Source organism: Molossus molossus, unplaced genomic scaffold (genome assembly GCF_014108415.1).
Source record: "Molossus molossus isolate mMolMol1 unplaced genomic scaffold, mMolMol1.p scaffold_m16_p_6, whole genome shotgun sequence".
Lineage (NCBI taxonomy): Eukaryota > Metazoa > Chordata > Mammalia > Chiroptera > Molossidae > Molossus > Molossus molossus.
Window position 1 is genome coordinate 104,634,665 of NW_023425399.1, and position 16,716 is coordinate 104,651,380.

The 16,716-nt window shown below is 34.9% G+C and overlaps 1 protein-coding gene across 5 annotated transcripts in view; it reads left to right on the top strand.

The window, feature by feature from the left end:
* WDR7 (WD repeat domain 7) overlaps nucleotides 1–16,716 on the top strand; it is a 320,067-nt gene that overhangs the window by 123,703 nt on the left and 179,648 nt on the right. For all 5 annotated transcript variants that reach the window (XM_036244069.1, XM_036244068.1, XM_036244070.1 and 2 more), the window contains exon 19: nucleotides 11,214–11,330. In XM_036244069.1, coding sequence (XP_036099962.1) covers nucleotides 11,214–11,330 — 117 coding nt within the window. The remainder of the gene's footprint in view (nucleotides 1–11,213; nucleotides 11,331–16,716) is intronic.

Below are 16,716 nucleotides of genomic sequence, written 5' to 3' on the forward strand. Positions count from 1 at the left end.
AGTCCCCTTTTCTCCACACCCTCGCCAACACTTGTTTGATGATTTGTTGATGGAGGCCATGTTTTTTTTTTTGGTACGTGCCCCTAGCGGGAACCGAACCCAGGACTCTTTGTTCTACAGGCCGACACTCCAACCACTGAGCCAAATCTGCCAGAGCTATACTTAACACTTCTTATGAATTTTATCCATCTGAATGTTTTTCTTATCTGTATAAGAATTTAATACAAGTAATGAAGTCAGAGCATATCACAATGTTTATCTAAGTTATTACTGTGAAGAAATACTTGGAATACCACCAGTGCCTTATAGTGGGATCTTATAGCATATTCCTGCCAAATAAATGTGTCATCTACTAGAAAGATATTAAAACAAGATTCCTGTTTCTTAATTTTCAAATCAATTATTTATTGTGTGTTAAGAGATTACAAGATCAAAAGCTTTCCTACTTCTGTGTGGGTGTTTGTAGATATTTGAAAATAACATAATTGGCCATAACAGAAGTCATCATAAGATATATTGATTCTTGGAAATGTAAATATTTGCTCTAAGTGTTTTTTGCTTTAAGTGACTTATGTATAAACAGATGTTATAAGCTGCCTGGAAATGTTCTACAAGGAGGGAACTATGCATTATAAAAGTTTTTTTAAAAAGACAAATAGATTTGTCAAACAGGATAAAAGTTCAATATTGAATACTGAGGGAAGTAAAGTACTTCTAGAGAAAAATAAGCCAAAATTGGCAATAAAAAATTGGCAATAAAAAAGCAATGGTAATAATATTGATAATTCTAATAATTTTATTTATTGAGCACTTACTATATCTCAAGTGCTGTGCTAAACTATGCCCCTTGTATTTATCATTGAATTTAAGAGGTAATGTATCACTGTCTTTTATTTTGTGTTCATTGGGTTGCATACAAGGATACAGGGCAGTTTGGCTGGGTTGCCAGCTTATTGCCTTTCATAGGTTGCCACTCTGGGACTGTCTACTGGTGTAGACCAAACTCTCTGCTTTCATGATTGTCTTCAAAGAGCAGCTTCTGGCTCTGCACAAACTGAATTCCTGGACTATTCTGATGATGAGAAAGAGAACTTATAGGGTTATTCTTACTTATCCTGAAATCTCAAGTTATTAAAGTTCTCGTTTACTGTCATTGCATAGCCACCAACCCCAGCAGTCTTATGGTTTTATTTACCACGTGTTGACCTGTTCTCTCTATCTACCATGCTAGAGTCTTAAAGAATGAAGACCTAGTCTTTTCCTGCTTCACATTCTCTGTTAGCATCCCCGTTTCTCATTGCCTTTGGGCTCTGCCCCTAAATATCCTTTTAGCCTCATTTTCACCTCTCCTCACACTTCTTATGCTTCTGCTACCCAGTTCTGTGGATACATTGGGTCCTTTAACATATTGTTCTATCTTCCTGGAATTTCCTTCACCTAGTGTCATCCCGTGGCAAGTTCTCAAACACACCAGAAGACCCAACTCAGCTGTTTCCATCCCATGAAGTGGTTTTTTTAATCCTCACCCAAGGACATTTCTCCATTTTTTGTTCAGATAGCGTGGGAGGGAGAGAGAGGGAGAGAGAGAGAGAGAAAAACATCAATGTGAAAGGGACACATCGAGTGGCTGCCACCCACACAACCCAACCAGGGCCAGGGACAAACCGCAACCGAGGTACGTGCCGTTAGTGGGAACTGAACCTGTGTCTCTGTGGACTGCAGGCCGACGCTCTAGCCGCTGAGCCAAACCGGCCAGGGCCCGTGAAGTTGTTTTTGACATGTTGTCATCCTCACCCCATCCCAAGCAGAGGTAATTGATCTTTTCTTCAGATGGACAGTATGTTTTCACATATGCATTGTAAATCTACATTTTTCACATGGCGATTTCTGTAGTATAAAGTCCTTTTTCTGTCTTAATTTTTATCCCCTTTGCCCAGCATGATCATTGAAAAGAATGCTGATGAGTGAATCTTCCCTCCTTGTCCTTCACTACGTTCAGAGCTCCCCCTCTTCTGTGTATTTTATGTGAAAACGAACTCTTGATTTTTCTCCCTTTTTATACTGTCTTTATTTTTTAAAAGTCAGGATCAGTGGTTTTCAAACATTTTTTTTAAAGTGATATCTTTTCGCCCTGGCCAATTTGGTTCAGCGGTCAGAGAGTTGGCCCTTGGACCAGAGAGACCCGGGTTCGGTTTCCGCCAGGGGCACGTACCTCAGTTGCAGTTTGTCCCCGGCCCCAGTTGGGGTTGTGTGGGAGGCAGCCACTCAGTGTGTCTCTCTGGCATTGCTGTTTCTCTCTCTCTTCCTCCCTCTCTCCCTCCGGCTCTATCTGAAGGTAAGTGCAAAAATGTCCTCAGGTGAGGATAAAAAAAAATTAAATTAAAAATAAAGTATCTTTTCTTCAGATGAAAACTTCTAAACACTGTGTATGTATGTGCACACACCCCCACGTGTGAAAAGGCAAAGTGGGGACTTGCAGGTCTTTCTTTTCCTTCTGGCCCTTTCGGGAACACATGAGGCTCCAAGTGGTATGGAAAGCCACTGGCCTTTTGGTTACGTCTGTTTTTGAGTCGCTCGAAGTCATCATGAACCGAGAGATCTTTCCAAAACATAAAACATTTTATTTCTCATGCTTACATTTCATTAATGAGCCCCATGGCCTCTTCTCACATGTGACCTTCTTGGGAGTTAGTCTGTGTCCTTCTCACCTTTCTGTCTCTAGCACCTGGTACGGGCTTGGTACACAGCAGCCTGCATGTGCCACACGTGGTTAAGATAATGAGGAAACTTGGCATGGTCACCTGTGTTCATCATACTAATGGCTTTGCTTGATTCTTATGGGCAGTGTGCGCTTCTCTGATTCAGATTGCTCCCGCCTTTTGGGCCTGGGCCAGATCTTGGCCTCCCCATGTTAAAGCTGTGTTAGCTTCAGCAACCTTCATCACTTTCTCCTTTTATGACTCTGAAAGTTACTTGTGTTATAGAGAACAACATACAGTACTTATGGCACTGTATTTATTTATGTGGCACGTTGCTTTTGTTGCCACTTGGCCGTGTACCCTCTGCCTGGTCAGTGCTAGCAAACACGTGACCATAAAGTTTTTCAAGGGCACTTCTTATCCAAGAGAATATGCTTTGCTCAGTTCCGAAATATATAATTCTATTTATAATTTGGGTTTTTAAATCAGCTCTGGGTTATAATTTTAAGTTCATGATTTAGTGCAGTTTTGTGTCAACACAGACTTACCTTTGTTCTTCAACACGTTGTAGGTTGAACAATAAATCTTGGTTTTATTGTGTCTTCTGAAGCCAAAATTGGTGTTGAGTTAGCTCGTAGCCAGCAAATCAGAAAGAAATCTTTGAAAAAGTACATGCAGTGAATTAAAAGTATTAGGTGTGGTTTTTACCGTGGATCATTTTCAGGTTCTGACAGGGACAGAGGAATAATAATAACGCCTCATACTTTCACATTCATATTCTGTGATGCAGTACACTTTCTGTCTTTTCAATTCCCTGTGAATTTTTCAGCAAGTATATTTCTTTTGTTGTTTTGAGAATTGTTTATAATTACATATTATGTGAGAGAAGTTTGCTTAAAAAACTAAGTGCTATTTTAACAAATGTATTTTATTTATTTAAAAATAACCGTCAAAGCATATTACCAAATTGTTATATATTTTTTCAGGCTTGAAGACATTTAGCTTATTTGTAACTATATTTTTCATTTCTCTAATTGGTTTGTAGCATTTAATAAAGCAAGTTCTTTTTGATCAATTGAAATTATTTTGATTTAGACTAAGGGATAAATACCTACAACATTTCATACAGGAAGACTTTTCTCCAAGACAGCTGTACTGTTACATTTTATATTTTTGATGCTGTTGCCAAAGGAAAAGTGGATACTGTGTCTTTAATGGAAAGCAAAAGGTTATCTTTCTCTGGCCTTTGTGTGCTGATGTGGATGTAGGCCGCCAGACAGGCAGTGTGTGCGGAGAGACTAGGGAACCGGCTGTGGATCGATAGGAGTGGTGTGAAGTGAATTAATGCGAGGCGGGCTGTCTGTCTGTCATAGGATTGTGGGGAATGTGGGGCAGAATGGTCAGTGACTGCAGAGATCTGCTTCCAATAATTCAAGCCTTCTTCCTGAAATAAACTCCCTTCCTTATTGTTAAATTTTACTTTATTCAAAGTAAATGTTCATATCAAATGATTGCTTCTTGTTTATTTTTATTGGACCTCTAGAAAACCATCATTGTGAGAAACTGATGAAATAAAAATACCTGTTGTTTTTTTTTAGATCCATGTTTTTTAATTCAGTAGAAATCCATATTACTATGGAATGAGAAATATAATTTTTGTTAATATTTATAAATATTCTGGTATATATTTTTCTTTCTGAGTCCTAACAATATTGTTTATCACTTCCATCTACTCTTTAATGAAATAATAAAATTATAATGAACTCAGCTGATTTTATATTCCAATATTGGTTAAAGTGCTATATTTTAAATGTTACTCTATTAAACTTTAGTATTTAATCTTTGATTATTAAGTTAATCACATGACACTGAAGTCTTCTGGGTTCATATTATTTATCATTACTCAGATATTATTAGCCAGCAGGAGAAAAATGATTATAAAGGCAATTCACAAGCTTTTGAAAGATAAATTTTAAAATAATGTATCTGATTTTATTGGGGTGGAGAGACAAGTACAGTTTTATTACATTGATTTTGAAAACTGTATTTCCATTAAAAAAATTTTAAGTGGTTAAAAATGTTGCATACAAATGGGAAAGTTGTGTATATATAGACGTCTCACAATGAATAGTGATCTCAGTATTTAGAAATCTAGATGGCGTGAAGATCTCATAGTAGTCTTCCCTGCCCTCTGTTTCTTACTTCTGCTGCTAGCCACAGCCCGCCAGCCCCATTTCCTTTCTGTGCTGTGTCCAGCTTACTCATACTTGATTTCTGCTCCATTCCATTTTCTCCATTGTTTTCATCCTGATTCATCCTGGAAACCATGTATAGACACCTGTTGTCTGGCCTTATGTACATTCATTTCTTTCTGTATTTGGGGACTAATTGTTATTTATAGTATCTCTACTTTCTTTATGTCTGTATCATCTCTTTATTGTACCTTTTTTATTGTATATCTTTCCCCAAAGCATACTTCTTATTTTCTATTATATTTAATAATAGGATTTGTGTCATGGGATTGAAGGCATTCAGTTCTATTCAAGATGTATTTATTGAACCTATATGAGATGTTCATTGCTACCAAATATTATGGGAATACTTAAAACATAAATGTCTCAGATTTAATGGCATAGTTTAAAAAATAAGTTCATTTACATCAAGTACATAAAATAGCAAAACACCTCCATATAATGAATTGATATTTATAATCTTGATTACCAATATACTGTATAAGAAACTGTGATTCTGTATAAATATTTTCTAAGTGAACTCTTTTTCATATTTCTCAGGAATATTCTGTCATCTGATTGACAGTGGATAGTGATAAAGTGAATTTTATGTTTCAAAAAGTTTAGTTTTTATATACCAGGAAGAAAGTTAAATAATTTAGTCTAGTCTTTATGTTTCATGGAAAATAGCATTGTATTCTGTCATAATCCTCAAAATCCTCAGTTCTCTTTAATGACAGTGATATTTAGGACCTTTGATATATCTTTTCTTTTTAAATTGGGTTTATCCAAGTACAATTTATATAGTGAAATACACTCTTTCTAGTGTGCAGTTTTATATAAATGTGAATGGTCATGTTCTTACTCTCACAATCAAGATATAGGTTATTTGCATTCTAAACTATTTGCTCAGACCACTTTGTAAATCAATCCCCTTACCACACCCTTCGCCTCTGGCAACCACTGATTTGATTTCTATCCTAGAGTTTGCCTTTTACAGATGTATGCTGTAATGTTCGCCTTTTATCATAAGATGGTAATATAACATTAAATACTGTAGCAATTAGAAATAGCTAAGTGATGGCTGGGAATATTAAAAAAATGTTATTGTCCCTTCTTTTGCAGATATGATTAAAAGGATTACATCATTTGTGCTCATCTTTTACCATAACTTTATGATCCAAAGGTTCAAAAGGAAAAGTTTCTATCATTTCCTTAAAACAAACTGTTGAAATACATTTTAAATAATCTATACCATTTGGATTTGAGACTTGATTATAGTAATTTGGTTCCTATTCTCAGTATTTCTTACCTTTATATCTTCCAATAAAGGTTAAGAATCTTAGGTATTCTGTTACCATCATTTGCGCAGTTTGACTGAAGTTAGGATATTTGGCTGATCTTTAAAATATGAAATATATCATTTTGAAGTAACCAAATTAGTCTTTGTTTTTATTGATTGTTAACAAAATAACCCAGAAATTTTGATTGTGAGGACTAACAGAATGAGTTACAAATATGGTCAAAATCAAGAATATAGTTGAAGTTTTTTTTATAATGGAACATTGCTCTTTCTTAACACACAAAAAAATATTCATGACAAATTTTGTTTTCTTATTGCATAATTGTTCTGTATGGCTTTTTTTTCCTGGTTTCCTTAGGTTATGGAAAAGGTACCAAGCATATACAGAAATGGTGTGAATTCTTTGGTTCATTTGGAATGTTAGAAAAGCAACTTCTAAAAACAGCTTTATTAAGATATCATTTGCATGCCATTATATTTATCCTTAAAATGTATAATTCAGTGGTTTTAGCATCTTCACAGGGTTGTACAGCTGTCACCACAATCAATTTCAGAACATTTCCATCACCCAAAAAGAAACTGTACCCGTGATATCATTCCTCTTTCCCAGCCCACACAGCCCTAAGCAACCACAAATGCTCTTCTCTCTGTCTGACCTTTAGAGGAACTGCCAGGCTATTTTCTATCGGGTTTTGAGAGTGCCTCATGTAGTCTAGGTACTAACCCCTTGTTGGGTATGTGATTTGTGAATCTTTTCTCCCAGGCTGTAGCTTGTCTTTTTATCCTTTTAATAGTGTCTTTTGTAGAGCAAACGTTTTTAATTTTGATGAAGTCTACTTTACCAAGTTTTTCTTTTATGAGTTGTATTTTTGGTGTCAAATTAGCCTTGGTCTCAAAGAGTTTCATTTTCTTTTTTCCTAAAAGTTTTGTACTTCTTTGATCTACCTTAAGTCCATCATTCATTTTGAGTTAATTGTTATGTAAGGTATGAGCCTTAGGACAAGGTTCGGGTTCTTGTCGATGGATATGTAATTATGATAGGCCATTTGTGGAGACTACTTTTCCTCATTGAATTGCTTTTTGCACCTGTCAGATATCAGTTGGCCATATTTTTTTTCTTTATTGATTTTAGAGAGACAGGAAGGAAGAGGGAGAGAGAGATAGAAATATCGATGAGAGAGAACATCGATTGGCGGCCTCCTGGCCCACAATCTGGGCGTGTGCCCTGACCGAGAATCAAAGCAGTGACCTCTTGGTGCAGGGGTCAACGCTCAACCACTGAGCCACACCGGCGGCCGGGCCAGTTGGCCATATTTCTGTGCATCTTTTATGGGTTCTCTATTCTATCAACCTAAAGCCACATAGTTTTAATACCTTTATATGATGTCTTAAAATGGGCAGACCGATTTTTCTTGCCTTATTCTAACTCCTTTGTCTTTACATAATTTTAGAATAATTTTGTCTGTACCTGCAAAAAAGTATGCTGGGATTTTGATAGGAATTATATTAAACTTATATATCAATTTATAGAGAATTGACATCTTTACTATGCTGAATCTTCTACATGAACCCATGACTACTACAGAGTGGGGCAAAAGTAGGTTTACAGTTGTATGTATGGAAAATAATACAATGACTAATAAATAATAATACAAGAATAAACTATTTTGTGTCCTCGCAACTGTAAACCTGCTTTGCCCCACCCTCTATATGTCTCTGTTTCATTTCTTTAGATCTTTGATTTCTTTCATCTGTGTCTTGTAGGTTTCAGTATACAAGTCCCGTGTATGTTTTTTTTAGACTTCTAATATTTCAGTTTTTGAACTATTAGTAGTAGTATTTTTTAATTTAGGTGTCCATGTGTTCGTTGCTAGTATATAGGAATGTGATTTTTTTTTAAATGTTTTTTTCTTGTATTCTGTAGCTTTGCTGTACTTACTTATGGTTTATTTTATTTCCATAAAATGCTTTGGTTTTTCCATGGAGGCAGTTATTTTATTCTTGAATAAGGACAATTTACCTCATCCTTTCCAAACTGTATGGTTATATGTGTTTTCTTTTCTTGCTTTATTACACTGGCTAGAACTCCAGCGCTGTGGCTAGTGTGGGTATCTTTGCCTCATTTCTGATGGTAGGAGGAAAGAGGTCAGTCTTTTACCATTAAGTAAAAGACCATAATGTTAGCTGTAGACTTTTAGTATATACTCTTTTTATTAAGTTGAGGAAGTTCCTCTTTTTTTTTCTTCTAATCCTCACAGAGGACATTTTTGCATTTATCTTCAGATAGAGCAGAAGGGAGAGAGGGAGAAAGAGAGAAAGAGAAACATCAGTGTGAGAGAGACACATCGAGTGGTTGCCACCCACACGACCCCAACCAGCACCAGGCACAAACTGCAACCAAGGTACATGCCCTTAGCGGGAACCGAACCCAGGACTCTCTGGTCCACGGGCTGACGCTCCAACCACTGAGCCAAACCGGCCAGGGCAGAAGTTCCTCTTTATTCTTATTTTTGAGTTTTTTAAAATCATTCCTTAATGTTGAATTTTGTCAAATGATTGCTATGACCATATGATTTTTCTTTTTTAGCTTATTAATATTTTGCATCATGTTGGTTGATTTTTTAAATATAATCAGACTTGCATTATTTGAGTAAACCTCACTTGGTAATGATGTATAATTCTTTTTCTATGTTGCTGAATTCTATTTGTTTATATTTTGTTAAGGGTTTTTGACACTATATTTATTAGAGATATTGGTTTGCAGTTTTATTTTATTCTTTGTATTTTCTTTTTTTTTCTGCCAAGAGATAAGGGAGTTTATACCCCTAACTCTGTTTTAGAAAGCACCAATCGGAGAACTAGTTTGAGCATAGCTACTTGGTCTTTTGGCCTTGTCTACTTTGAGATATACACATTTGCTCCTTAAGCTCTTTTCCAAAATATTGAACAGTTACCTGGTATAGTGCAAGAAGTCTAATGGAGGGCTTGACAGTATTTATACTCAGTATCACCTTGTTCCACGATTTCCCTTGGTTGTGACGTGGTGTTCTGTCACACCCCTGTCCTGGAACTCAGAGCCTGGAAGATCTTGGTGGTAAAGGATATTTGGGTTTAAAATCAAAAGACCTGTATACATGTTAATAATACCGGTTCTTGAATTTAGTAGCTGTGTTATGTTGAGCAATTACTTAACCTCTCTGATTAAATGAGATCAATTTAAATGAATATGTAAACTTCTTACTACATAAATGTCAGCTTTATTTTCATGGAACCTTTTAATTTTACAGGAAAGGAAATACTACTAATAAATGATTATTACTACCTAAACTGTTCCTAAATATCTTTTCCCTGTTCCTCTGATGATTTAAAAAATTATCAAGGGTTAATCAAGAAATTAGACTAAGAGATTTCACAGATTTATATTTTAATGTAATAATCTGAACTAATGATCTTTGATTTTGTATTTAAGCAGTTTTTATTTAGGAATGTGGCATTTACCTTCTTACCCTCTCTTTGGGATTATTTTACTGATAGCCATTTTTAATGAACTTAATACTACTTTTCTAGTAATCCCCCTTTTTTATTTACAATTTTTATCTGAAAACTGAACAACAAAATGATCCTGCAAAGAGATGTCTTTGTCATTTTGAGTGCCTCAGGGACCACTGATACAGCACTGTTCATTTCTTTGTTACAGCAATTCTGAACCAAGTGCTGGTACTAACGTGGTGTGTTCTCTTCCCCAGATGTAGGTAGTTAGACCTTGGAACTGCCTGCTGCTTCGTCTAGCTCTGGACCACTCCTGGTGGTTAATGGCTGTGGTTCTTTCGCTCTTTGTGCCTTTCATAAGCCCGAGGCAGCAAGGTTGAATAACAAATAGAAATATTGAAGTTAATATACCTTGGGAGAAAAAAAAATCATTCAGTTTTTTTTTTCTGGTTTTTGAAATATTTTGATGGATACTTTATATGCAGTTATTGAAGTACATGTTAAGAGGATTTGATTGGAAAGTTCAACTCCTAAAGTAACTTCCAATGGTGATATTTTGTATCTGTGATTGAGCAATATTTGTTGATAATCAAATGAAAAATATTGAGATACCCTACTGTCCATTTCCTAACTAGAAATAATGTGATAGATGTAAATTGACAACAAAATATATCAACACTGGGAAAATAGGTGAATAAAGAAAAGACATTCGTATGAACTGTGAAGTTATAGGTGATTTTGCAAAGGGAAGCTTTGGGCAACTTGGTCTAATTCACCTGTCTGCTTTCAGTTAGGTTCTTTCAATGTGATAATGATCTGACCTCACATCTAATTCCTTCATAGACAGAGACGTTACACTTTTTAGGGGCAGTGCATTTCAGGTCTCTTTCATTGACCCGGAGACGAACCCCTCTTTGTCATCAGTTTTCTTCCCATCCCCCAAATTATAAGCAAGCTAATATTAAATATAAGTAAACTTTTAAAAGAGTCCTTCACTTTCTAGGTTTCCCCCCCCTCTTTTAGCCTAATAATGTCTAAATCAGCTAAAGTAACTATAGCAAGAACGTTGAAAGGAATCAAGTAAAAATGTAATTTACTTCAGCATTATTTTTCTGGTTTTCCCAGATCTGAGTGAAAAAAGTCAATATAGTTTGCACCTGTGTGTGTGTGTGTGTGTGTGTAAAGAAATAGAGCCCGCATGAATGTTTGTTTTGTTACTTTGCATCTCTTCCTAAGTTTGATGAATATACAGGGGTAGACAAAAGTAGTTTTACAGTCCTGAGAATGCAAAACGGAGTTTATTCTTGTATTATTATTCATTAATTATTGTATTGTCCATGCAAACAACTGTAAACCTATTTTTGCCCACTCCTATATTGTATTTTAAAAAATGTTTTGTGTTTGCATCCAATAAGTTAAAAAGCTTTAAGAGTCTTGATCTACCTTCTTTTAGTTCTTAAAACCAAACCTTGTGATTCTCATTTTTTCTAGCTGGGGTCTCAGCAGAAGCCATGCAGACAATCACCACTGCTCCTGACACCACCTCAGGACCCGAAGCCAAAGCCCAAGAGGAAGAGCATGACCTTGTAGATGATGACATCACAACTGGTAGGGAGACGTCTTTAACGTAATCTGCATGAGCCTTGTCCAATATAGGACAATGCTTTTCTGTCATTTATAGTGGGACTAAGTATGTTGATGGAAAGGATGGAAGCTTTGTATTGGTGGAGTGTTTGGCATTATAAGACTCTTTAGTGTCCCTTTTGATCTTGAAGTGGAAAGAAGTGAAACTGTTTATTTGGTCCAGGTTTGCTCATTGTTGCTACAACAATGAACCTGCTAGCTGTGCATTTGATTTTCTGGGGACCTTCTAATTCAGAGGCTAGGGTCATTTCTAAAGCCTTGGGACATGTAGAGAAATACACCTATTATGTTATGAAAGGTTTTGCAATTATAGGGTAAACTGAACTTTTGAAATTGTAATAGCAATATATGCAATATAGAGTGCTTAAGGAAACGCACAGATACTCTTTTTACGTATACTATAGAAATAAATGCTGCTTTTAAAAGTTAGTTACATTGCTTGGTTATTGAACATTCTTATCTGTATTATTTATCATGTAACCAGGCAGAAAGTAAAATTTAGAAAAGCCATGCAGCACATATTTTCATCTTGTCTTTTTATAGATTTAAACAGTTTCCATTACTGGATCTTCAGATGCATTCAGCTCAGTTTCTTTCAATGCGCAGAGGATAAAAACAACCTAGTATAGATATTTTTATTGGTTTTAAGAATGATAAACTTTTACTTTTGGTGTGGGTGGTTAATGTAAAATCTGACAACATATGTCTATAATTATCATGAAGCAACAAATATTAACTTAATAGTAATCGATAATTGAGAAGCATGCCCAGAAAATATCAGTAAAATTTTCAATAGAAATTAAAAGGGAGAAAGAAACAAAAGGGAGGCTTATTTGTTTGTTTGTTTCTTCGAAAGCTCCGTGTGGCAGGTTCTTTCCTGTTAGCACCTGAGTGCCTTTCCAGGTGCTTCTGGGGGAGCCTATGATCTCCCTTGAAAATTTACAAAACCCATATTAACTTAAAAGCCCATGGTTTGTGTCACTGCTGCAAATACAGAGTTGACTAAGTGGGGAGCATCTGGTTTTCAATAAAAATGAGTTGATGGTGGTTGTTATTACTTGTACTTTTAAGTTATTTTTAATGTTATCGGTTCATTGATTTTTTTTAATCGTCTACTTTCAATATAAATTATTTCAGAAACTTTCAACTTTTCTGAAAGCCATTTGCACTTTACAATTATGGGATTTGTTTCAGTAGCTACTAAAGGAAGTTATTGTGTTTGCAAGTTTTTAAACTATTTTATTTTATTCCGTGTTCATTGCTTTTTAAAATGCTGTTATACATTGTCCTGGAGTGACAGGACAATGGGACAGATATCAAACAAAAAGCAGAAAAATTAAAACAAAATAAAATAAAATGCTGTTATAGATGTTTTGTTATATTTTAATCCATACAAATTTTAAAGGCCTTTTGTCTGTAAAAATGTAGTGGTTTAATTTAAAAAAAAGAAGTTACCTTTGCAATAGTAGAATAACTCGATTTGCATTCTGGAATAAAAGGTAAATTTTGAGCATTCAGTTTTAACTCAGTACATTGAAATTTGAATTATGCACTAACAAAGTCATAAGATTCCATTACAGCACATGACTATGTTTTTATTTCATTGTGAAAACAAATCAAGAAGCTTAAAAATGAAAATCTAGTTTCTGAGTGTCAATTAATTAATGTTACATAAACTATATTTTTAATCCGTATGAAGTTCAGTTAAACATACGTGACGAATGGCTTTTATCAGTTGATTTATTCATTTCATGCCATGGAGACAAGAAGCAAGAATGTTCAATATCCAAAGAATTTAAATAACTAAAAAAAGGGTTCCTTAACATGTTGTCAAAGCAACTAGCTTGCTGCAGTCTGTAGATCGTGCAGGTTAGATTGTGTGACTTGATTAAGATGTGGTATAGATTTTTATGAAGGTTTAGAAGAAAACCATATTTCTTTTTATTGACTAGAATCCTATATAAATTGCATTATGAAAAATATGGTAGATGCACCAAGAGAAACCTGTTCCAAGCATAATAATCTTATTTAGGGATAGCCAGCCTTGCAGAGAACACATACAAAAGGGAAAACTGGTCAGCTTAGCCTTTCACTTTGAAAAACCTCATGTATTTTTAGTTATTTAAAAGGCATTGCTGTAATGCTAGCTCCTCATAAAATAAATAGAAATTATATTATAGCAGAGATATTTGCCTGTATTTTGAATGGATTCTTATTTGGAGGCTACAGTTAGGCTAATATGCATTGTTGTATTAATTATATATTTGTAGTAATCTGGAACTTAATTTTTCAGTTAACTCAATTAAATAATTGACCAATATAGCAATTAAAATATGAAGTATAACTTAGTGCTTTTGCTATAAAAAGAATAGTCATTTTTGAGCTTTTTCTTTTGGGTGAGAATTCAATGAGTTACGAATGTTGTCTTGTGACACTGGAGTCTAAGCCTAGCAGTCTTTGTTAGTGTTGCTTTATACAAATAAAGAACCATGGATAAAACTGTGTACGTGTAGGCTATGATCAATTGGAACTAATTAAATTTATTTGAAATGAAGAGTCTTAACTGGAAGAGAACAGCTGGAAAAACTGGGAAGAAAAAATTGAGTCTTGATTGAGACAATTTAAACCTTCTCGCTGTCATTTAAAGAATATGCTGCAGCCCCTTTCTGTATCTCTTTTTTTAAAGCTAATATCTATTGATCGGCTCAACAAAGTAATGCCACAGTGTGCCTTGGTCAACACATACACTCAGTTTTACTTAGCCTTCTATCTCAGGTTCATCGAATTCTTTCCTTTAACCACATGTTTTAAATTACATATCAAACCTATATTAGCTATTTTTGCAGAGAATAGTTTTTAATGTAGAAAAATACTAAAACATTTCGTTTTTTAATATTGTATAGTATGCATGGTAATGTTCTTTCTTTTTCAATGGGATTACTTCAGGTTTTGCAATACTTCATGTAAAATCTGTTTTAACAACAATAATAGTATTTTCTTGAAAGTTAAATGAATGGTATGAAGATTGTTTCCAGATTATTTATAATTTCAGAGTCACGAGAATGTTACTCTAAACCTGTGGGTTTCTTTTATATCTGTACTTTAATTTTCAGTATTGTGATTTAAATATTTATGTAGATATATCAATATTTGTAAATAATATGTTCTTATTTTCATTATAATATTAACAGGTCAATTATATTAATAGAATAAGTCTCACTAAAAACTGACCTACATAGACCACTACTTTTTTAAGGTAGACCTTTTAGGTGACTTTGTTAGCTGTCTTTCTGCAGTGTCCATCATTGTAAAGGACGGCGTTCTGTGTGAGGATGAAGCCGTGCAAAGCCCAGATGTTGCATTTTAAAACAACCTCCCCCTAATTGCAGGTTACAAAGAAATTTGGAAGGGTTTCATTCACAGACCTGCATAGATCCATTTCAGAAAGGCACTCTATTTTTCTAAGGGTCATACTGCAGTGTCCTGCCTCTTGTTCAATATCGCAAGGACACAAACTGACCATATCGCAGTGATAAAGGGTCAGGAGTCACTGGCTGTCAGAAAGAGACAACTCGGTGGCAGATGAGCAGCGCAGGTGATAGATTTAGCTGCTTGCAACAAAAGCAGCGGTGATACAGGAGTCTAGATGGGTTTGTTGTACTTTTGATAAAATTTAAATTTAGTTTGTTAAATGAAAAGGAGAGAAGTGCTATGGATAAAAGAAAATATAGAAAAGGGTAAGAGAAATGGAAAGTAACATCTATTGACAACGTACGGTATCCAAGCGCTTTACACTTGACTCTTGCAACGTTTCTTTGAAGTGGATAGCAGTATTTCCCCAGCTATACAGATGAGGAAGCAAGCTCAGAGAGGTCACTTTTATAAGGTCATGGACATAACAAGTGACAGATCTGAGACTTCAAATGAGTCCTGCCCAATTCCAAAGCTTATGTGTGATCTTAAACAGCACCCCACCCTGCCTCATATGCTCAAACTTATTGACCTTGGGCAGATTTTCATTTTATTTTGAAATGTGAGATGATGTAGAGTCTGTCTTTATTGCTTATGACATTAGGCATAAGCCTGGTATTTGCTGGGTATCCTATCTTATTATTTAAAATTGAAACTTGTTATTTAAATATAGACCACAAGATTGTCTTCTTTAGAGAAAAATAATCATCACATATATGTTCTTTAAATTTTCAGCCATTATTATGGACTACTGTGATATAAGATTGTAACTGTAGTTTTTTATACTAAAGTTATTTTATTGCATACATGTAAAATGAAATATTTATTGTTCTGTTTAGCTTTTTGAAGTCATCAGCATAAAACAGACATCTTAACATATATTCATAAACTACAGTCAACATCTTTAGTATATTAAGATACAGCTAACAAGGACATCTAGTCTGAGACTAAATATGGATCTGTGCATTTTAGCATTTCCTAAAAGCTTTATTCATAAAATGTTATTACGCTTGTTTTGGCTGAAAGATAGAAAATTCATCCTATTAAAGTACACATAAGTTAGAAAGATCAAAGTTTATTTCATTATGTATTCAAAAGTCAGAAGCATTTTCTAAGCAGAGGGCCAGAGGCCTTATAATCTAGAGTAAGGCTGCCACACTGCACCCTTCCCGTCTCCTTTAACTTCTAAGAACTAGTACTGAGTAAGCGACTGAGTTAGTGAAACCATAACATAACTCCTATTTCAAATAGCATTTCTTATATACTATATATTTGCTTACATATACTTACGATTTAGTTATATGTGTATTTACTATATATTTCCTGTTCTTATATATAACATATATCTGCATGTATATATATCCTTAATCTTCCCTTTTCTTAGTGGATATTTAATGCTCAAAAAGCATTTGAGCATTAAATGCTTTAGATGTATTTCCAGATAAATTGTCTCTTGATACTGTGAAAATGAGACTTGGAACAGATCTAAGAGCATGGTTAGGTCTACTGATTAGTAACTGTTGATTCCCATTGAAAAGTGTCTCTTTTTCTTTTGGAAATCATATGCCTTCAAAATTAGGGAAAGATGTGGTCCATAGGATTTAAGTGAGAAAAGATATGAAGAAAGACCTGGGACTAATGTGTTTTGTGACTTAAGGCTCAGCTAGAGGGTAGAAGGTGCGAAGTGTGCCGTGGATGGGCAGACCGAGGAACAGACTCTCAGCACTCGCGTAGCGTCCTGGGTCTGTGGTCCGTGTTGACCAGGCCGTGGACATGTGCTGATGGGTGGTGGTCACAGTTTCTTTTAAGTCTGTGAACCCCTATTTTGGTTGCTCTTTTTTTTATTCATGCTTTTCCTCCTTCTTGCATGTCTCTTCCT